General features: G+C 56.6%; 1 protein-coding gene across 3 annotated transcripts in view; it reads left to right on the forward strand.

Annotated features, from left to right (window-relative positions):
- The window catches only part of FYCO1 (FYVE and coiled-coil domain autophagy adaptor 1), a 70,869-nt gene that overhangs the window by 16,523 nt on the left and 32,100 nt on the right, over positions 1–22,246 (forward strand). For 2 of the 3 annotated variants that reach the window (XM_027038524.2, XM_027038526.2), the window contains exons 4-13: positions 369–494; positions 4,212–4,318; positions 6,251–6,394; positions 9,621–9,711; positions 10,881–13,103; positions 14,156–14,248; positions 14,873–14,991; positions 17,250–17,417; positions 20,285–20,434; positions 21,121–21,337. In XM_027038524.2, the coding sequence (XP_026894325.1) occupies positions 369–494; positions 4,212–4,318; positions 6,251–6,394; positions 9,621–9,711; positions 10,881–13,103; positions 14,156–14,248; positions 14,873–14,991; positions 17,250–17,417; positions 20,285–20,434; positions 21,121–21,337 (3,438 nt within the window). The remainder of the gene's footprint in view (positions 1–368; positions 495–4,211; positions 4,319–6,250; positions 6,395–9,620; positions 9,712–10,880; positions 13,104–14,155; positions 14,249–14,872; positions 14,992–17,249; positions 17,418–20,284; positions 20,435–21,120; positions 21,338–22,246) is intronic. The other variant, XM_053219536.1, reaches the window with a different exon arrangement.

Genomic DNA, 22,246 nt, shown 5'->3' on the forward strand with positions numbered 1-22,246 from the left:
CGTTGAGACCAAGTTGACCCTCATGTGTTGCCCTGAAGACTTTCCACTTGTATTTCTTCATCCTGTGTTACTAAGCCCCCTTCGGTGGTCTTCCTCCCCACAAGGTGCACAGAGGGGTTACCTTTTTTGGGGGGGGGGGTTGTTATTCCTAAATCTCACCAGTTGTGTGAACTTGAGCCGGCCACCTAACCTCTCCTAGCCTCTGTTTCCTCATCTGTAAATTGGGGATTAAAACACCCTCCTTTGCCAATGAAGGGCCTTGCCCAGCACCGGGTAACTAAGAAGGTTTTGCTGTTCTTTATTGTTTAAATGGTGGGATGAACAGCAGCGGGCGTGGCCCTCCTCTCTCTGTCCCTTCCTCTACGCAGTTCGATCAGAAGGAGAAGGCCACCCTTCTGGGCAACAGGAAGGACTACTGGGATTACTTCTGTGCCTGCCTGGCCAAGGTGAAAGGAGCCAATGACGGGATCCGATTCGTCAAGTCGATTCCGGAGGTAAGCGCGTGGCTGAGGATCCCACATCTCTCTCTCCCCCTGCCTGAAGCATCTCTCACCTGGACCCCCGCAGCAGACGGCCCCGTGAGGATGTGGGGGTGGGGGGTGGACGGCTGGTAAAGAAGTAAGGAAATTGGTGCCCAGTGTGGGCTCCGGGAAGCCACCCAAGCGAGCGCTTACCAAGCCCGGGGGTGGCTCAGTCCTGACCCTGTTCCCTAGACCGCAAGTGGTCTGCCTGCTTGGAGGCTGTTCACGGGACCATGAGGGAGGAGGGGTTGCACGCAGCACGGGACGCCTCCGCCTTTTAAAAAACATTAGTTCCTTAGATAAAATTCTTAGAGTTTACTAGGTGCTTTCCCTATAATTTGCCCAGGAAACTTGTTTTTGTAATGAGGAGAGTGATGTGAGACCTCAGGAGACGTTTCTTAAAATGCTGGTTATGCTAAGTAGCTTCCTGCGTTCTGTTCTGAACCCCTGGAGAGCAGAAAGCCAGGGCTTTGCTGTGTTAGAGAACTCTGGAACAGCACATTCTCCCTCTCTCTCTCTTCTCTCTCTCCCTCCCTCTCCCCCCCTCTCCCTCCCTCCCTCTTGCCCTTCTCTCCCTCCTCCTCTCTGTCTTCTCTCTCTGCCTCCATCCCTTTCTCTTCTCTCTCTCCCCCTCTTCTCTCTCTCCCCCTCTTCTCTCTTCCCCCCTCCCTCCCCTTCCTCCCTCCCTGCCCCTCTCTCTTTCTCTCCCCTCTCTTTCTTTCCCCCTCTCTTCCCCCTCCCTCTCTCCTCCCTTTCTCTATTCCTCACTCTCTCTTCCCCCCTCTCTCTCTCCATCCCCCTCTCTCCCCTGTCTCTCCCTCTCTCTCTGTCTTCAGCCTAGTCCCTCTGGGAGTGAAGAATTTTGCAGATTCAGGAGCAACTAAACCCCTAGATGTGGGGCGGGAGGCCTAAAGGGTTTCTACCTTTCCGCTTCCTTTTCAGTGCCTCCTTAGTACAGTTCAAGTCCCGGTAAAGCCGGCAGCTGTGCCCCCTGATGGCCCTCCCAGGGGCTCTGAGGTAGCCCTCAGAGGGTGCTCTGAGATCCCTTCCCGCCGCCTGCCAGCTGGAGCCCGAGGGGTTTCTTCTTACAGAGAATGACAGCGTTAGATACGTTGACACTGAGGGTCGAGCGTTTTCCACCCTCTGACATCTGAGAAAAGTAGGAAAGACCTTGGCTGTCAGGCGTCTGTTCCTTGGATTTCCATAACGTCCATCCAGCGCCACGGTCTTGAGCATTTTAATGCATCACCCACCCAGAGAGGGTCTCATTGCCTTCTCTCCGAAAGTCTGGAAGAAGTTCTCGGTGTCGCTGTCCGGTCTTCCACTCCTCAGAGCACCGGAGGCCTTTGACTTTACGGCTTCAGACAGCTGAAGTCTGCAAATAAGTTTAGCTTAGTCCTCACGGCCCAGGGTTACAAAATGCTGAAATCTGCCTCTTGCATAGCACACAGACCTTTAGATGATCCAAGGCCAGGGAAGCTGACTTCTCAAGCAAAAAAGCGTTCCCTGCTTGCACGGACATTGTCGGTTTCCTGGAGGCTGTGTAGACCAGGCTCCCCGCAGGCACCCTTGGTGGGGATTCCCGGGAATGGCACCAGGCCACAGGGCTGCCGGGTGCTCGGGTTAACCGTACCGATGGAGTGTTGCCCAAAGCCGACAAGCCAGAAGGTAAAAGTTAATGGGTAAGGAGCATAGCTGGGCCCACCTCAGGCCCCCTCGGGGTGGGAATCAGCCCTTTAGGCTAAACTCTTCCAAGGCTGTAATCAGCCACTTCCAGGGGTTCCGAATAAGCTCAACCTGGCCTACACGTCTTTCCCTGAGACGGACAGGCTCCCTTCCGGGGTGCAGCGCGCCATTGGGCTGTCAGCACAGTGGCCTGGCGGGAAACCGAATCTGCTCTGGAGTCCCTTGCGGACTTCCTGCCCTCTCCAGCTGTGGTAGAGCTTCTCGATACAGTGCAGCGAAGTTTGGACTAGGTGCTAAGCATTTAAGGAGTTAGGTAAGGAAAATGAACCCATGACCTCAGAACGCTAAAAAATAAAAAAGCTGTGCACTGTTTTCACTCAGAGTACAAAGGATGTTGCAAGATACCTCTTTAAATAAATCACTCCACATATATGTAACATATATAATCAATTTGGGGGGCGCCTGGGTGGCTCAGTCGGTGAAGCGTCCGACTTCGTTCGGCTCAGGTCATGATCTCACGGTTCGTGGGTTCGAGGCCCCCATCGGGCTCTGTGCTGACAGCTCGGAGCCTGGAGCCTGCTTCGGATTCTGTGTCTTCCCTCTCTCTCTGCTCCTCCCCCACTAGCGTTCTCTCTCTCTCCCTCTGTCTCTCTCTTAAAATAAGAGGCTCACAGCCTCTCCTGTTCTTGACGCTTCACACCTTTTTATTTTTTTAAGGCTACTTCATATTGTGGTATCGTTTTCTTGAGTCAGCAATCCAAAAACCCCCAGCTCTGAGCTGCAGGGGTGCTGCGTACTGGAATGTTTACCTCATCGATTCGAAAAGGCCGTACTTGAGGCTGTACCACAGATTTCCTGTCTCAAGCCCGTGCCACGATTGGCGTCCTGATGGCGTGGGGTGTCAGGACCATCTTTTGGTTGGAACGGGGCTGCCCCTGTCCCCCGCCGCCAGGCTAAACATTTCTCACCTCTCACGGGGTGAGGAGGGTATGGGGTCTCTACTTACCCCGCTCAGACCCCCGAGCCTGACAGGGCAGGGTACACATGGCAGCTTGAGGGGGCCCTGAATTCCTTCCCGCTCACGTGGAGCTGCTGGGGGCGAAACATCGGGAATGAATCCCGTTACACAAACCGGCCGCCTGTGCCCACAACTGGCAGAGCCCTGCTTTGCCCGCCTCACAGCAGAGTCTCTGGCCGGCACACCCACCTCCCTCCCAATAAGCTTCCGGAAACCTCTCGAGAAGCCACGTTCGGGCACCGTGGGGTGAGGTTTCCAAGGCGGGCCCGCAGCTGGACCCTCCCGTGCTGTCCATTTCAGACTTCCTGAAACGGAGCCACACGCGATGCTTTTCTTTGTTACCCCAGTGTGACCGGGCTGCCTCGAGAGAGCCCAGCTCTCTCTTACCCCCTGGGTACCTTCTGACCAAGTGCAGAGCTGGCCTATCTTAAATCCGACCGGGACGGCGTCGACACGTCCCGATTTTACTGATGGTTTCGTGAGAACACCGAGTGGGCCATCACACATCCATCTGAACTTCTTATAAGTCCCCCCTACGCACCCCTGCCTTTCCCCTCCTCTCTCTTCCCCTCCCACGGGGGCTCCAGCCAGCCTCCTGGCCTCTTCCCCTGCACCTCAAAACTAAGCCGGACATGAGGCAAACCGAGATGGCCCCTTCCTCGAGCTCGCTTCATCTTGGTGTGAGGGGCCCCTCCTCTACCTGCCACATTTTCTCATAAGTGTCCCCAGTGAGCTCCCACGGTGTCCCATCTGACGCCAAACCCAGAGCTCCGGGTGGAGCCGGGGCGGGAGAATGACACGTGCGTCCTGAAAGCGATGTCCCAGAGCCTCCCGTGAGCGCGTCTTCCTTGCCGTGTTCCCCGGAGTCTGCGGGTCCTTCTCCCCTGAAGGACGCCAAGGGGCCTGGCTGCTTCAGGCCTCGCCCTCCGGGCGACTGGAGGTCAGGCTCCCGGCTCCTCATGGCCACGTGCTCTCCTCGTTTCCAGCTCCGGACATCTCTGGGAAGAGGAAGGGCGTTCGTTCGCTACTCCCTGGTGCACCAGCGGTTGGCAGATACCTTACAGCAGTGCTTCATGAACACCAAAGTGACCAGGTAAACGCACGGCTGCGCTGGGCTTCACGCCGCGAGATGAGGTCCCCTCGTTCGGGACAGTGAGCCCATGGCAGACGCGCCTGCCGGGGTGGCCCCCCGGCCCTCCCACCCACGCGGTCCTCTCCCACCTGCCCGACAGCAGCACCGCCTAGTCCCAGGTGAGGACCTGAAGCCCCGAGAGGCCGAGGGCCTTTCTCCGGGCCCCACAGATGCTGAGTCCTGACGCAGGAGCTCGGGTGCGGATCTCTGAGCTCATAAGGCCGGGGCGTTTGCCCCCACGGCTGGCGTGTCCTGGGGCCTGACCCTGATGAATGGACCAGCCCCGCTGGCCACCCTGAACCACCGGGCCGCAGCCTTGGCCTCTCGGCAGAATCAGCTATGGGATTTTTAACCCCACCGGGCCCGGGGCCTCGCCCGAGACCCCGAGTCGACACCTGCTGGCTGTGTCTAGGCTCTCTGGACGTTGAAGTAGGTGGCCAGGTCGAGAGCCCGGGTTGTCCAGGGGGTCGGTCTTTGTGGCGCTGGTGCTGAAGCCTGGGCCGCGGGGGAGGGAGGGAGGGGACTGAGCGTGTCACCGGCGTGTGGAAAGAGGAGCTACAGGTCCGGCACCTATCAGCAGAACCTGCCGATTTCCCAGCAGCCTTTTCCAGCCCCCCCCCTCCCCCCTCCCTAGGGAGGGTTCTTCCACTCAATCAAAGAAATCACTTGTGGATTAAAAAAAAAAAGATTGGGGGAAAATACTGTGTTTCATTTGTCGTCTTTAAGATTGATTTGCATAAAGATGTATGTCCCATGCATGTGACGGGCTTTGTGAATTCAGGTGCGTTAAGAATCTTCTCACGTTTGGTTTGAAGATTATTTTGTTCCAGGTGTTTGGTGAGAACTGTCACAAGCAGCTTGGCTTCCAATGTGTCCCATTTCACAGGCGTCTTTGCACTCATCAGCGTGGCCTTTTTATTTATTTACTTTAAATTTTTTAGCGTGTGTTTATTTTTGAGAGGGATAGATTGAGAGCACAAGCAGGGGAGAGGCGGAGAGAAGGAAAGACAGAATCCCAAGCAGGCTCCGCACCGTCAGCACACAGCCTGCGCACAAACCTCAAGATCATGACCCGAGCCAAGATCAAGACTCGACCGCTTAGCCCGCTAAGCCACCCAGGCGGCCCTCAGTGTGGCCTTTTTAAATTAAAAAAAAAAAAAATAAAAATTTTTTTTTTTTAATGTTTACTTATTATTGAGAAAGAGACAGACAGGCAGACAGACAAAGTGTGAGCAGGGGGAGGGGCAGAGGGAGAGGGAGACACAGAATCTGAAGCAGGCTCTCCAGGCTCCGAGCTGTCAGCACAGAGCCCAAGGTGGGGCTCGAACTCACGAGCTGTGAGATCATGACCCGAGCCGAAGTCAGATGCTTAACCGACTGAGCCACCCAGGCGCCCCACAGTGTGGCCTTTTTTAAATTCTTCTTGCTCCACGTGAAGCGAAACAACCAGCACCTCCAAGTGAGGATATTTTGTTTCTTGGCTTTAACATTGGCGTCTGGACAGAATTTAGCCGTGAGCTCACCATTCTGTTGTTGATTTCTCTAGAAGGAATAGAAGATGAGGTTACATTTCAAAAAAGAAGAGTTCTTTCCCCAACAGCTGTCCCTTTCCGGACAAATAATTGAGATTTAAGTTTTCTCATATCCTTTTTGGGAAAATAGATAGGATGTAAACAGTAAGTGAATATGCGTCTAGTTCATTCCAGCAATTTCCTTGAAGAGCAAGCTCATTCGAAAGAAAATCAAGTTGGTGTGTGTGTGTCTGTCTGTCTGTCTGAATTTAACTCATTAGTCACCGGAGTTAGAATTTGTTAAGGCAGAGCCGTATCAGGTTCAGTCTTTCCTTACCCTTTATTGCTCTTGCGATCAGTCCCTATCTGTGCTTCCCTGCAGCGACTGGTATTATGCACGGAGCCCCTTTCTGAAGCCGAAGCTGAGCTCTGACATCGTGGGCCAGCTCTACGAGCTGACTGAGGTTCAGTTTGACCTGGCATCCAGGGGCTACGATTTGGACGCTGCCTGGCCGACGTTTGCCAGGTACTTGGACGAATCGCTTGGTTGAAAAGACAGGGAAAAGAGATGCTTGAAGTTCTCAAGATTGCCCCCAGTGTCCTGCCAGCAGTTGGGTCGCTCGGTAAATTACATAAATAAAGGTTTGGCAGCTCTCTTAGGCCCTCCTGATCGAACAGACGTTGTCGTGTCTGTGATTAACGATGATAACATCAGAAGGCTCCAACCTGAAACTCTCCCCATCAGCCAGGTGTCAAATGAGTCAGTGGAGACACATATGCAAAACCTGAGGTTTCTTCGGGGGCGGCCTGCGGGGAGCCGGTAGGTTTTTTCCTGGTTGTGTCCTTGCAGAGTTGCGGGCCGCAGGAGAGGGAGGTACAGCTCACCCATGCACGGGTTGCTGGAAAAGCTGCAGGATTTTCACTTCTTACCAGTGTGGCACTCCGTGCCACTCCAGGAGGGAGATGGGAGGGGACAGGCTCAGATGACGGGGACCTGCCCAAAGTCACCCAGCAGGGCTGAGGTGCCAGACTCGAGCTCACCTCCACTCCAGCGTTCTTTGTTTTGCTTTCTGTTGATACAGATTTTCTTTTAATGTAAATTTTTATATTTTACATTAGGAGTATTTTCTGTGTAGAGAAAAGTACTGGACATGACAATGCCCATGGGCCAACCTCCGAGATCAAATAGCTAACTGTTTGCCGTATTTGCTGCACATGTCCTTTTTAAAACTTTTTAATTTTGAAATCAATTCATAATTACCAGCAGAGTTGCCCCCGAAATGCCACAGAGCGTTCATCTGGCTGTTACCTCGATTTCCCTAATTACCAGTGTTTTACTACAACTGTTTCTATCATTCTTTCTCTTTATCGGTACATGTTGGTGTATTTCCTAGGCCATTTGAGAGTAAGTTACAGAGTCGATTCCCCTCTCTCTATTCCTAGGTACCTCATGGTGTATTTCTTAAAGTCAAGGGCACCCTCTTATGTATAACCTCAGGGTAGTTATTAAGATTGGGAAATGAATATTGATACAATGCTACTGATTTATAGGCCAGATTTTAGGAATTATCCCAATAATGTTTTTTATAAACCAAAAGCCAGCCCAGAAACACATGCTGCAATTCATGCCAGGTCTCTCTGATCTCTTTGAACTTGGAACAGTTTCCCTGTCTTTGTCTTTGATAGTGTAGACATTTTGGAAAAGCACAAGCCAATTATTTTGTAAAATGTTCCTTCGTTTGTGTTTGCCTTGGCTATTCCTCATTGTGAGGTTCAGGGTAAGTATTTCCAGAGGGAGTACCCCAGATGTTGTGTCCTCCTCAGCATATCGTCTGGAGACACACGATGTTGATTTGTTTCATTACCAGGGTGGTTAACGTGACTATTAAGTCATCTGGTGTTTCCAAGATCTCCCTAAAGTTACTGTATCTCCCTTTGTAATCAGTGTGTTTCTTTTTATTTTTTTTAATGTTTATTTATTTTTGAGAGAGACAGAGCGTGAGTGGGGGAAGGGGCGGAGAGAGAGAGGGAGACACAGAATCCCAAGCAGGCTCCAGGCTCTGAGCTGTCAGGACAGAGCCTGACAGGGGGCTCAAAATCTCGAACTGTGAGATCATGACCTGAGCCGAAGTCGGATGCTTAACCGACTGAGCCACCCAGGCGCCCCAAGTAATCGGTGTGTTTCTTAGGGGAAGATATTTTACGATGAGGTTGTTACCCCATTTTTTGTTTCTAAATCTGCCACCTGTTAGTTTCAGCATCCGTTGGTAATTCTTGCCTGAGTCCGTCATGATTGTCAGAGTGATTTTTCTGACTCCATTCCTCCTTCTACATTAGTAGCTAGCACCCTATTGTAAGAAAGATCTTTTCCTTCTTCCTCATTCATGTATTGATTGATTGATAGCAGTGTTGACTCGTGGGTTATTTTATTCAGTGGGTTATAGTCTGTCACTGTAATCTTTCATTTTGAAACTTAAATTATTCCGTATTTGCCCAGTGGGAGCCCCATCAAGCTGGGATTTGGGGGGTTTGGGGTTGTTTTTGTTTTTTGGGGGTATTTTTTTTGTTGGTTGTTGTCATGTCTGATACCATCTTTGTAGGAAATAAAATCTTCCAGCTCCAAATAAAGCCCCAGCCACCGTCATGCTTTTCTCTTCAATTCCTGCCTAGAAGTAATCACAGCCCTGTAGTTGATGCAGGTCATTCCCAAGTGTTCTTGTGTTTCACTGTGTGTGTATCCATAGATATCTTATATATGTATGGTTTTGTTTTGTATTTATTTTTAAATTTTGCACACACTGAACCGTGAGACAGCCATCCTTTTGCAACCTGCTTTTTTTCATTTCGCATGGTTTTAGACACATGGAGTTCTATAGCTGTAGAGTGGGGTCAACAGGCCGCAGCCCACACGGCTTCCCGCACTCATTTCCATGTTGTCCACAGCTGCTCTCCTGCAACAGTGGCAGAGTCGAGTTGTTGTGACGGAGACCATAAGGCTTGCAAGTGTGAAGTGCGTTCTATCTGGTCCTTCACTAAAAAAGAGATCTTTGAGCCATGGTATAGAGTATTCTCTTGTGCAAGTAAACCAGTCTATTTATTTATTTTTAAAGTTTATTCTGAGAGGGAGAGTGTGTGCACGAGCGGGGAAGGGGCAGAGAGAGAGGAGGGGGAGAATCCCAAGCAGGCTCTGCACTGTCAGCACAGAGCCCGACGCGGGGATTAAACCCACCAGCCGTGAGATCATGACCTGAGCCGAGATCAAGAGTTGGACGCTTAACCGACTGCACCACCTGGGCGCCCCGCAACTAAACCAGTTTATCTGCTTCCCTAGGGATACAGACTTAGGCTAGTTGTACTTTTATGACCACTGCAGGGCTGCCTCCAAGCACCATGTCACCTTTATTTCTCAGATTGATTGCCACTTTTCCCTCACGAGCAGACTATGACAGGAACAAAGATATAAGGAAAATTTAGAGCAAAAATTGGGAAGTAATATGTTCATTTCGTTCTTTCTGGGCAGCGGGTGGAGAGGCCTTACGTTGAAACTCAGCAGTGGAGTGCATCTGCTGTAGACCCACGTAAATCTGCCCTTTGGCAGAAGCTGATGGGTTTTGCCTTGTTACGCTCTATCTGGGAGGGCACTGCCCCCTCCCACCACTGGGTGCCTTGTCATAACCAAGGCCCCCGGGTGCACGTACGCGCGTGTGTATTTCCTGCTCTGACCCAGGTCTGTCTGCTCTGTGGCCCCACAGGAGGACGCTGGCCGCTGGCTCCTCTGCCTACCTGTGGAGACCCCCCAGCCGAAGCTCCAGCATGAGCAGCTTGGTGAGCAACTACCTGCAGGTAATGCCAGAAAGGCTGGGGACTTCCTCCCTACCGTGTCAGCCAGCGTATGTCCTTGCTGCTTACAATGGGGCGGTGGGGGGGGGGGGGGGGGCTGTTCTCAGACACCTTTTGTTCCAGCCAGAGCAACGTAAACCCTCAGTTATACCCTCTGCTTCCTACAGTCCAGGTTTTTATAACCCAAGAGAATTTAGGCCTTTTAGAGGTTAGATTTTGTTAGAAGCTTTTAAGGTATCTTCTTTTTTTTTTTTTAATATTTATTTATTTTTGGAAGAGCATGAGCTGGGGAGGGGCAGAGAGAGAGGGAGACAGAATCCGAAGCAGGCTCCAGGCTCCGAGCTGTCAGCACAGAGCCCGACGTAGGGCTTGAACCCACGAACCATGACATGATAACCTGAGCCGAAGTCGGACGCTTAACCGACTGAGCCACCCAAGGTGCCCCGAAGCAGTTTGGCACTTGGGTTAAAAGCAGCTGACTGTCCCCCATGAGTTGTGTGACCCTGGGCAGACCACTCACCCTCTTGAAACCTCAGCTGTCTCATCTAGAAAATGGGGGCATGAAAGTCATCGTAGCTCACGAGGTGATGTCACAGACTGAGTGACGGAGTGCACGCACAGTGCTTCCGGGCTTGACATAGACCAGTGAGTGCTCAGTCGGTGTTCGTGGGCAGGGTTAATTTTGTTAACTGTGTTAGAAAGTGAATGTATCATAGCTGCATGTAGTTCTATAGGAAAGAGCAGTGCAGTTAAAAACAAGATGTGAAAATAGGAAAAGCATTAAGACTGGCGAATAAATGGAGCTTTAACTCTGTTTTGTGGTTGAATCACAACAGGAGTTGTAGGTCTGGAGCAGTGGTGGACAATAATTTGAATGTAACTTAACGAATCTAAGCACCAGTGTCCATTACGCTCCCAAAGCTACAGGAGGCTGGATGGGACACGTGGGTTCCGAGGCCCCAGGTGGAGCTCACGTGTGTGGGTTGTGCCTTTAGGATGCGCCCTGACCTCCTGCAGCTCGTGCTTCCAGCCCTTTGGCTAGCTCGATAGACCAGCCTTACATCCCGTGATTGCTGTATTTTGGTTTTTGTTCTCATTAAACTCGAGCGCTTTTCCCAGGAGCCGCGTAGCTTCCGTGCCGAAGCCACTTGTGTCCTCTTTCTCCTCCCCAGACTCAGGAGACGGCCTCCAGCTTTGACCTGAGCAGCCCCTTACACAACGAGGCACTGGAGGGCTTCGACGAGATGCGCCTGGAGCTGGACCAGCTGGAGGTGCGGGAGAAGCAGCTGCAGGAGCAGGTGCACCAGCTGGACACAGAGAACCAGGAGCTGAGGGCGACCGTCAGCCTGCAGGAGGAGCAGCTGCAGACGGAGAGGGAGAGGGGCCGCGCCGCGGCTGAGGACAACGCCCGCCTCACTCGCCTGGTGGCCGAGCTCCAGAAGCAGTGGGAGGTCACCCAGGCCGCACAGAGCGCCGTGAAGGAGCTTCAGGAGTGCCTGCGGGCCCTGGAGCGGGGGGCGGCGGAGAAGGAGGAGGATTCCCACTCGGCCCTGTGGCGGCTGGAGTCCGTGCTGCAGCCCCTGGCCCGGGAGCTCGAGGCCGCGTGGGGCTCGCCGGACAGGAAGAGCCCGCGGTCAGCAGAGCAGGAGGCAGATTCGGTGCCTGCTCCGGTGCCGGACACGCCGGGGCGGCGGAAGCCCCTCCCCGGGGACCCGGCCCCGGAGACCCAGGAGCTGGGGGAGAAGCTTCGGGCCCTGGAGAGAGAGCATGCCAAGGTCCAGGAGCTCAGCAGGCAGCAGAGCGCCCAGCTGGGGCAGCTGGCCGAGGAGCTACGGCTGAAGGAGGAGGCCCGGGCCGGCCTGGAGCACCGGCTGGAGGAGCTGGCCGGGAAGGGGCAGGAGGCCACCCGGCTGCGGCGACAGCTACACGAGGCCCTCGCCCACCTGAGCTCCCTGGAGGAGGAGCTGGCAGAGGTGAGGCAGGAGGAGCGGCAGCGGCGACAGGAGAAGGAGCTGCTGGAGCAGGAGGCCGGGGCGCTGGCGCGGCAGCTGCGGGTCCTGGAGGCCCAGCTGGCGCAGCTGAGCCAGCACGTGGGTGACCTGGAGGAGCAGAGGCAGCAGCTCGCCTGGGACAGAGACCACCTGAGCCAGAAGGTGGGGGCGCTGGAGCGGCTGGCCGGGCAGCCGGGGCCCCCGGGCGCCACCCCACGGCAGGCCTCCCGGGGGCCGGAGGAGGGGCAGCGCAGCCCCCAGGAGGGCCAGACAGGTGGCCCCGAGACGCCAGGGAGTGGACGGGAGGAGAGGCTCGAGCAGGCCGACGGGGAGCTGAAGAAGGAGCTGCAGAAAGCACTGGAACGCAACCAGCTCCTCGAGGGCAAGCTGCAGGCCCTGCAGGCCGACTACCAGGCGCTGCAGCAGCGGGAGGCGGCCATCCGGAGCTCCCTGGCCTCCCTGGAGTCTGAGCAGGCCAGCATCCGGCACATGGGAGACCAGATGGAGGCGAGCCTCCTGGCCGTGAGGAAGGCCAAGGAGACCATGAGGGCCCACGCGGCGGAGAAGGAGGCCGCCCTGCGGAGCAAGGAGGCCGAGTGCCAGCAGCTGCAGGAGGCAGTGGGGCAGTGCCGGCAGCGGGCAGAGGCCCAGGAAAGGGAGCTCAAGGCTCTTGAGAGCCAGTGCCAGCGGCAGACCCAGCTGATCGAGACCCTCCGTGCAGAGAAAGGCCAGCAGGGGCTCGGCCCCCCCGAAGGCACCGCCCCCCGGGAGCCGGGGGCCCAGCTGGCCCCGAGTCAGGCAGAGCCAGAGGCCCGGCAGGGGGAGGCGGGGGTGCCAGACCTTCAGGCCGAGCTCCAGGCAGCCCTGGGTGACCGGGAGAAGGCCCAGAGTCAGCTGAGCGTGGCCGAGGCCGCTCTGAGGGAGCACAGGGCCCTCGTGCAGCAGCTGCAGGAGCAGAACGAGGCCCTCAAGAAGGCCCGCGGTCGGGAGCCGCCGCAGGGCTCGGGGCATGAAGGGGCGCTGCGGGAGGACAGGGCCGAGGAGGAGCAGTCCCAGGCAGGACACGGCTCCCGGGAAGCCCCGCTGGGACAGGCCGAGCCGCGGGAGCAGCTGCCCGGGGCCAGCGCAGACACAGCCGAGCCCCACGGCCACCGCTGCACTCAGCTCGTGGAGACACAGCAGGCGGAGGAGGCCCTGGCCCGCGCCGTCCAGGAGCTCCGTGATGCCAGAGAGGCGGCCTCAAGGGAGCGGGAGGGCCTGGAGCACCGAGTGGCTGGGCTGCAGGCCCAGCTGGCCCAGGCCGAGCAGCGGGCGCAGAGCCTCCAGGAGGCCGCACACGAGGAGCTCAGCGCTCTCAAGTTCCAGCTGAGCACCGAGATCATGGACCACCAGAGCAGACTGAAGGTAGTCCCGGCCTCGACCCCCACTGCGGCGGGGCCCGACGGGCCCAGGAGAGGATAGGACGCGTCTGCAGCCATGTGGCACGCGACGGCCTAAGAATGTACCGGGCAGCCGGCAGACATGGCTGGGTCGCAGCACCCTTCCCCCCCCCCATGGACGCTTTAGGGCCCGTGTCCAGAGCAACGCCCTAGCCCAGAAGTCTAAACCCAAGGTGGTTGCAGACAGGTTTGGCTCGTACGGAGTGGCTTTTTAAAATTAGTAGCCAGCATTTAAAGAGCTAGATGTTTACAAATTCAGTCTGGGGGCTTCCTTTGAAATCTCAGAAGATCTCAGAGACTGTACCCTCCTTGCCACCTGGCAGCAGTCACCAGGAGCTGGGTGGTGGCTGCCCCCTTTCAAGGACACACGCACCCTTTGGTGTTTTCCTTACACTCGTTTAGGTACTTGCCCAGCCCCTCTGGGCCTGTGAGTTTGAGACCCTTGCCCTAGCCTCTAGAACCTACTGCAGGCACCAGCACTTCCCCCCTGCGAGCCCTGTCCCTGGGTTTTCTGGCCCTTCACGTGCCATCCTGATGACAGGCGCCGTGGTAAGAAACTGGCTCAGTTAGTTTGTCACAAAGCCCTTGGGATAGACAGCGGGCTCCCATGTGCCTTCGGGACTGCACAGAGAAAAAGGGTTAAGAGTGGCTACGACCCAGGACACGAGCAGGATGGCCGTGGGGTTTGGGCTTCCAAACTTGCTCGTTTGCACCGAGGTCTGTGCTCACTCCCAGACACAGATGTGCCTCCCGCGCTGTGTCACCCATCCTGTGCTCCTCCGTGTGGCTCATGGGGCACTTTTTTCCTTGCAGAAATTAAACCCTAAGTTTGAGGACCAAACTCAGTTTCTTAGTAAGCTTGAAAGGGTGTTGTCACCAGTGAAGCCCAAAGCTTACTGAGTTTGGTGCAGAAGAGAGGGGTAGCTTGTTTTTACCCATTTGGGGGAATGGGGCTGGGGAGGGGGTTCTCCGTATGTCAGGACCCCACTTTGACGACCCCTCTCCCATCATCTCCAGGCTGCCAGTGAAGACTGCGGGAGCCTCAGGGCCCAGCTTGAGGAGCGAGGCCGGCAGCTGCAGGCCGCCGAGGAGGCTGCGGAGAGGCTGAAGGTAGGCCCCGGGGAGTGTGCTGACCAGCGGCCCGGGAGCCTGGGGTGCCCACCTCTGCCCGGTCGTTCCCACCCCAGTGTGTGCGCCTGTCAGGGAGCAGGGCCCGGCATGCTTTCCACTGGACCCATTAGGAGGGCCGCCCGCAAGGCTCCCGGTTCCCGAGCCGGAGCTCCCGTCCATTCGGCCCTGTAGGCATCCTGGGTGTGCACCGCAGCCTTCTACCTCCTGGACCCCTGGCTGGGGCCGCCAGCTGTGGTTTCCAGCCAGCCCTATGGAAAGGAAACAGACTGTGCTCCTCAGCCGTCTCTGCAGGCGTCTCTTGAGCCGGTGGTTCTGAACCCAGAGGGAGCCCTGCCCCCAGCCACCCCTCCGAGATTCGGATTCCTGCGCCCCCCCCCCCCCCAAGCACCCCAACGCCTTGCAATTAATACTCGGGGGCTAGAATTACAAACAGGAGTGTGTCACGCCCCGCCAGCGCAGACCAAAGGTTCTTAGCCTCTTGAACTTAAAACCCCCTCCAGTTAAAAGAGACCCAACCAGATGGGGCGGAGAGCCAGGTCCCTTCCCGGCCTGCCTCGAGGGCTCTTGTCGGCTAAGCGTCTTCTCCCCGATGTCCTGTGCCAGGCCACCCGGGCAGAGCTGGGAGAGAAGCTGAACTGCACCGGCAAGCGTCTCGCAGAGTGCCAGGCCGCCCTGCGGAAGAAGGACGAGGAGGGGGCTGTCCTGCGCGAGAGCTTGGACAGGTTAGTTACACAGTCCGCCCGCACGGCCAGCAGTGGGGGCTTCGGGGAAGGAGGGCTTTGGTGCAGTCACGTAGAAGTGCGGCCGCTCGCATCGGGTGAAAGAAGACCTTTTCCAAGAAAAGCCACAGGCTTGGAAGGGGCTTTGCCGGAAGCGTACCCCGGAGGGCCGGCGGCTGGCCTCGCACACCCTGCAGGCGGTGGCCGAGCCTTTCTCCTCGTGCCTTTTTCTGAGCTCCGGCAGGTGCTTTGGAAGAACTGACACAAAGTAAAAGTTGGGATATGGTAACGTAACGCTGACGGCAAACACTTAACGCCCCAAACGGGGCAGGCACCGCTTAAACACTTTGCATTTCTTTGTCCCCTATATCCTCCCAACAGTCCTTTGAGGACGGAGTGATGTCTTATCCCATTTTATAGACGAGGAAAGTGAGGCTCAGAGGAGCTCAGTCACTTTCCCAGCGTCCGACAGCACGTAGGTGATGGCAACAGGAGCGCAGGCCAGACCGTTTGGCTCGAGTCTGTTTCCCTGACAACTGCCCACCAAAGTACTCGGACAGATAGCTCTGCGTCTGGTCTCGTGTTAGGGTACTGGCGTGTGAGTGTGTGTGTGTGTGCGCGCGCGTGCGTGCTTCCCCACTACGAGCTGTGACTCAAGCTCTTCCTCGTTTCTTTTGTGAAATGACAGTCTGCGGGTTGGGGGTTGGGGAAGCCTTCCGGGCACCTGCCGAGGGTGAGTGAGTGTGCCCGGCACCAGGTGGGCTTGTCTTCCTGCAGACTCTTGCTGCTGCGTCTGTGTCTGTCCATGGTGCTGCCACCCTCCATCGTGACTCTTCTAACCTTGGAGGGTGGCCCTACTGGTGCAGCCCCGAGGCCGCCGCGAGCCTCCTCACTTTCAGGCGATGGGGGGGTGGGGGGGGGAAGGGAGCTGGGGTTGGGCATCATTTGGTGATGAGGCCAAGCCAGTCCTGCCGGGGATGCTGGGACCCAGTTACCTGGCTGCCCCCAGCGAAGACTGGCACCCCGCATTGTCCCGAGGCTTTCCATTCTCTGCCTGTCCCTCATCGCCTCCCACCGCCCGGCTTCTGAGGTGGGCCCAGGCCCAGCGTGAGATCTAGAGCGCGCTGGGTGTTCAGTAACCCGGATGTACATCTCTTCCCATCTGACTCCTCCAGAGTTCAGACCCCGTAGGGCTCCTGCTGCCCAGTCGTGTTCACGTGGCGGTAAAAGTAGCAAGAACCTCCTAAGTTGGTGGCATTTAAAAAAAAAAAAATGCTGTAACAATGCTTGTTTGTAAGATCTCAGAGTAGTTGTTTTAGCTGCTTGATGTCGCATAATCCGCCTGCCCAGGATTGGATTTTACTTTACTCATCGGGTGGGTGGGTGTCTGTGTGTGCACACGTGTGTGTGCGCACGTGTGTGTGCGCACACATGTGCACACCCACGGGGTCATTTTGGTGGACAGTGTCTAGTAAACCACTTCCCGACAGCTTTATACTGGGAGTGGGAAGACTGGATTAGATAGAGATTAATTAGTCTCTGCAGAGCCCTCTGTCTCGTGGAGCTTCTGTGAACGCCTTGCCGGGCCTGGGAGGTTGTAGCACATCCCGGGAAACCACTGCCCTCGGGGCCAGGTGAGCCGCAGGTGGGGCGGGCAGGGCCAGGAGGACCGTGATTTGGCACCACGGAGACGAGGGGACAGAGCTCCTGAGGCCTCCGGGCCATCGGGTCAGCACCTGGCATTGCCCGTCGAGTGCCCACTGTGTGCCCAGCACCCGCCCTGTGCACAGAGCCCCAAAGACACCTGGGAGACGGGTCCTCGTCCGCGTGGTCACCTCCAGGGAGCTACTCCTGTGTTCTTTCTGTCCCGACTCTGTTTTCCTCTTGCAACCCCCCCCAGCCCCAGCCCATGAACCATACCCATGGGGCTTCTCTCATAACCTCAGCGCGGCCTGAAAACCAAATGGGTGGAGTTAACTCATCTGAGATGCTCCCAGCAGCCTGAGGTCACCTGCCCTCCCCGAATGTCCATTGTATTGGCTGCGGGGGCTCGTGTGTGAAGAGTCTGGGTGTGCGAGGGGCGTTTTGAAGGCCAGGGGGGTACGTAACCTGCGAGCGGGTGGTACCAAGGGGCGCCCCCACCGTGAGGGGGAAAGGCTTGGAGGATGGCGGGAGCCCTCGTTAGAGGGCTGGGTTAGCCCAGAGGCCTGGGGGAAGCCGGAAGTAGGGGCCACTCAGTAAACTCCCCACCCCTCCACCAGGACCCAGAAGGAACTCGAAAAGGCCACGACAAAAATCCAGGAGTATTACAACAGACTCTGCCAGGAGGTGACGAACCGGGAGAAGAATGACCAGAAGATGCTCGCGGACCTGGATGACCTGAATAGAACCAAGCAGTACCTGGAGGAGAGGCTGATCGAGCTGCTCAGGTGAGAGTGTGGGGCGAGCAGCTGTCTGCCCCTCCCTCCCCCGCCCCGAGCTGGGTTTCTCTGTAAAGAAAGGTAGCTGTTCTTGAAAGGTCTGTTCGCGGGAAGGGGGCCCGTGTCCGTCTGTGCTGTGTTGTTAAGGCCTCCCACACGGACAGGGGCTGCTTGGGCCCTCGGCAGCCTCGTACGAGCGGATTTCACCGTTCCCACCAGGGCTCAGCTGAGTCTGTGTTGTCACACTGCCGGGGAATCATTTTTCAAATCTCTGTGTGCGTAGCCACAAGAGTGACGGCAAGTGCCGTCTCGTATCCTGAGGAATCTGTCCATCCCCTTGCCCCTCTTTCACGAGCCCTTTTCCCCTTCTCCTCCGTCCCACCTTTCCCCAGTGCCGGGCCTCCCAAACTCCTACACCTGCAGGTGGCATCGCAAGTGTGGGCCCCGGAGGACACACGTGCTCTGCTCCTGCTGCTTGGTGCCGCACAGGCATCGGGCCCGGCTTGCCACATCGCCTCCCCTCTGAAGAAAAGGTGCAAGCCCGGACTTTCACGTGAAACTGGTCTGACTGTTCAAGTTGGCGAGAGTGGTTCAAAACCGTTTTTTTTCTTGTTTATATTTTTCTGTTTTTTTAAGTTTATTTACTTATGTTGAGAGACAGAAAGGGAGAGACCGCACGAGCTGGGGAGGGGCAGAGAGAGGGAGAGAGAGTCTCAAGCAGGCTCCACGCTATGAGCGCAGAGCCCGACTTGGGGCCTGATCTCACGAACCACGAGATCATGACCTGAGCCGAAACCAAGAGTCAGAAGACGCTCAACCAACTGGGACACCCAGGCGCCCCTAAACTCTTAACTTTCTCATATGGAAATTTGTAGATGTACAACAACAGGCCAGCACAGTGCACCCCAAGTACCTGCCCCCCGCTTCAGCGTCCTTCACCTCGTGGCCAGTCTTGTTTCATCCAGAGACCCACCGTGTCCCTCACCTCCCCAGATTATTTTGATGCAGGTTCCAGATATATTATTTCATCTCCAAATGTTTCAGTACGTGCTTCTCTTAAGACAAGGACTCTCCATTTTGTGCCACCACAGTGTCATCGCCGTGCTTAAAAATTAACCGTGGTTCCCGATATTATTAAGCATCTAGTCAGTTTCGTGTTTTTCCTATTTTCTTTCCTTACGTTGTTTTCTAATGAGAATCTGGATCCATACGTTGCATGGCGAGATGTTAGATCTCTCTTACTTAGTCTGTGATTTGGCCACTGTGTCTCTAACTTTTTTTTTTCTTCGCAATTTGCTTTTGAGGAAGCTAGGTCTTTCGTCCGGTAGAGTTTCCCACAGCCTGGATTTTGCCGGTTGTGTCTCCATGGCACCACATAACATGTTCTCCCAATCTCTGTTATTTCTTGTGAATTGTCAGCCGAAACCAGAGCCGTGATTCTCCACCCTACGTGCACATTACAGTCACTAGGGGAGCTGTTAAAGTGATACCAGACCCTGCCCAGTCCAAGCAAACTGGAATTTCTGGGAGCGGGGCCCAGGGAGCAGTGAGCCAGAGTGGAGGACCACTGCTCTACTAGAGGCTGGCTCAGACCCAGATTCAAAATGTTCTCAAGAACGCCTCATAGAATTGGTTTATAGTTTGGGTCTTTCCTTCAGGAGCCCACGTAAGATCTGATCAGCCCGTTCTTTGCGATGTTCGCAGCCTAAAAGCACTGCCTAAATCTGCCAATTCATTTGGGGTTGCAAAATGGGGACACTAAATCCCGCCTGATCTGGAAGTGTAAAACCTCTGCCCATGTATCATCGATTTGCAGATTTGGGACTCAGGGCACTCAAGACCTGTGAGCTCAGTCATGTGCGTGAGGCGTGTGATGGAGAAGCCCGAGTCCTGACTGCGTTCCCGCATTTCAGGGAGTGGGTCCCTGGCCTCCTGGGGACAGAAGGGATGGGCTGTGGACCCGCGGGGAGGGTGATGCCGGTCCAGGGCATGAGTCTTCCTGCTTCCTGACCACAGCAGGCACCTGAAGAGCCTGTCAGTTGCATGCCCTGGCTTTTGTATTTAAGGGGAGAGTCTGTGGCCTTGGAGTCCATTTCTGGTGGTGGCATCAGTTTGTCACTGGACCTCAGTGGCTCGAGTGTTACTCTTTGGGACTGAGGTGCTGTCGGGGCTGCCTTGACCTTGGGATGGTGGCCGGGGTTCCATCTAGGAAAGAACGAAACCTTCCCAGGTCAGAAACTGTAATAGCAGCAATACGGAAACCTCTGTGCGCATCTGCCCTGTGTGTCAGGCATGTTCTGACACCTGCCAGACCTTTCTGGAAAGCTTCCCTGTGCTTCCAGTCTTGCTTCCCGGAGCGCATAGCGCCTCCCTGAGGAGTAAGGGAAAGTAACATCCCATCAGGCTTTCCGGCGAGGACGCCTTTCATCTTCTCCAACGATTACTTGTTACTTGAGGAGACCATAAACACATAAGGGTTTCTGAATACATGTACGATTCGTGTGGGCAGTACATTCGAGGTCCTTGGGCTCGGAGCACGCCTTGTGTCCTATAATTATGACAGCCTGTTACACCTTAAACTCCAGGTGACCGTGTACAGCGTCGTTTAGATCCCTGAGCAGTGTGTGACCCGTGCGGGTGCTGGCAGCTCTTTGAGGCCGCCGGCACCCCGTACGTGCATCACGGTCCCCTCGGCCCGCACACACGTGCCGTCAGCTGAGTCTGGGACCGATGCAGGGGACAGACGAGTGTTTCCAAGTGGAGTGAATCTTCCTTCCACGTCTTGGGAAATTTGCACTCAGTCTTCGGACGTGATTCCGGGATCACCCTGCTGTTGTCATGGATTCCTCTCTGATCCTGATGTGGCTCTGTCCCAGGGACAAGGATGCTCTCTGGCAAAAGTCAGACGCCCTGGAGTTCCAGCAGAAGCTCAGCGCTGAGGAGAGGTGGCTCGGGGACGCGGAGGCCAGCCACTGTCACGACTGCAAGCGGGAGTTCAGCTGGATGGTGCGGAGGCACCACTGCAGGTCAGCGGGGCGGGGCGCAGGCGCCGCTGTGTGTCTGGGAGGAGCACGTGGCCATCCGGTCTTCGGGGAGCCGGGCGCGGGTCCTGGCGGGCCGCGCAGGGATCCCTGAAGGGGGCGGAGGTCGGGTGCAGGGGTGCGGGCAGAGTCAAGGGGACCCACCCGGCTGTGGAGCAGCCAGAGAGCAGCAGCCGTCGGCCTCCCTCAGGCTGCGGGGACCAGAGGGAAAGCGGAGTTCCTGGAGCCCAGGGAGAGCAGGGGCTGAGGCTCTGCTGGGAGAACACAGACGGCAAAGACCCTCCTAGGGCCCGAGGAAGGGTAGGCAGATTTATTCCTATAAATCTCAGTGGGGGCCAAGGCAGATAGAAAGTCATCGCACGGCCCCGGGTGGGTCTGTGGCCCCTCAGAGCCTCTGAACCCCCACGTCAGTGTGTCCCAGAAGGTGGGCTCAGCCACGTACCCTGTCCCCTGCCTCCCGGCACCTGGGGAAATAAAACGTCGCCTCCCAGTGGGCTTGTCAGGATGGCTTCAGTCGGCATCTCACCAAACTGACCGCGAGGCCACGTTCCTGAGTGGGGGCGGAGCCCCGCCCGAGGAGCCGTGTGGCCTCCAGAGCCCGGTTCTGGTGCCGGGCAGACCGCGAGGCCCGCGGTGCGGCGTCCTCACGGCCCGTGCTTGTTTCACCCCAGGATCTGTGGCCGCATCTTCTGTTACTACTGCTGCAACAACTACGTCCTGACCAAGCACGGCGGCAAGAAGGAGCGTTGCTGCAGGGCCTGCTTCCGCAAGTTCAGTGACGGCCCCGGCTCCCCCGACAGCGCCAGCTCGGGCACCAGCCAGGGAGAGCCCAGCCCTGCGCTGTCGCCGGCCCCAGGCCGCGCCGGGCCCCAGGCCGCCGGAGGCCAAGGTCAGGCTCCCGCCCCTGCCCTCCCCGCCCCGTGTGCTTAGGTGCCACCCCTCCCCCCGCCCCCCCCCCCCCCCCCCCCCCGCCCCTGTGGCCGGTCAGCTTAATTCAGTGTTTTCCGGACCCGGGCGTTAAAGGGGCGCCAAAAATGTATTGTGCCAATTTGAGACTTTCCGTTTTTATGTAGTTAGGATAGAAAGAGAATTGAAAGGTGAATAACTTTCTCCTGATACGATTCAGCGTTATTTATCGCGAGGTCCGTGTACTTCGTAACTCAGTGTGCTACCAGTGGGACGTCCCCCACACCGTGGAAAATACTGCCTCCGGAGCCTCAGCCCCAAGAACCCCGCCCTCCCACTGGAGCAGCCACGGGCCCGGAGCTGCGTGGAAACGACCACATCCTTCACCTTCTCCCTGTGGCTCGCGCCACGGCAGGCCGAGGAGGACACATTCTCCTGCGCCCTCTCACTGCGCTCGGGGAGAGGAAGTGGGATCCGGTTCCCGCTGGCCCTCCTCCCAGCACAGCCCCGCCGGGCGGGCCAGGCTGCCCTCTCGGCACTGCCCTGGGGATACAGACTAGCAGCGAGGCAGGCCTGACACGGGCAGGGGCAGGAGCGAGGCTGGGCCCGGCTCAGGCAGCACCGTCTCCCGCGGCTGGTCCCTCTGGGCTCCTCCTTGGCCTCTGCCTGGGCGCAGGTCAGCCAGCCTTCCGAGATCCCGTGAGTTCCCCTCTTGTTTAACTGGACCATCAAGGAGGTTGGCAGGCCCCGTTCTGTATATTGGGTACGAAGAACCGAGTCGAGTTGGCAGGATGCACTGTGAACACAGCCTTCCTCAAACAGTATCTTCCTCAAACGCGTTCTTCATTCTTTTTTATCAAGTTTTGGGAGTCCTGTATAGATTCTGGGTAG

This window comes from Acinonyx jubatus, chromosome A2, assembly GCF_027475565.1.
Source record: "Acinonyx jubatus isolate Ajub_Pintada_27869175 chromosome A2, VMU_Ajub_asm_v1.0, whole genome shotgun sequence".
NCBI lineage: Eukaryota > Metazoa > Chordata > Mammalia > Carnivora > Felidae > Acinonyx > Acinonyx jubatus.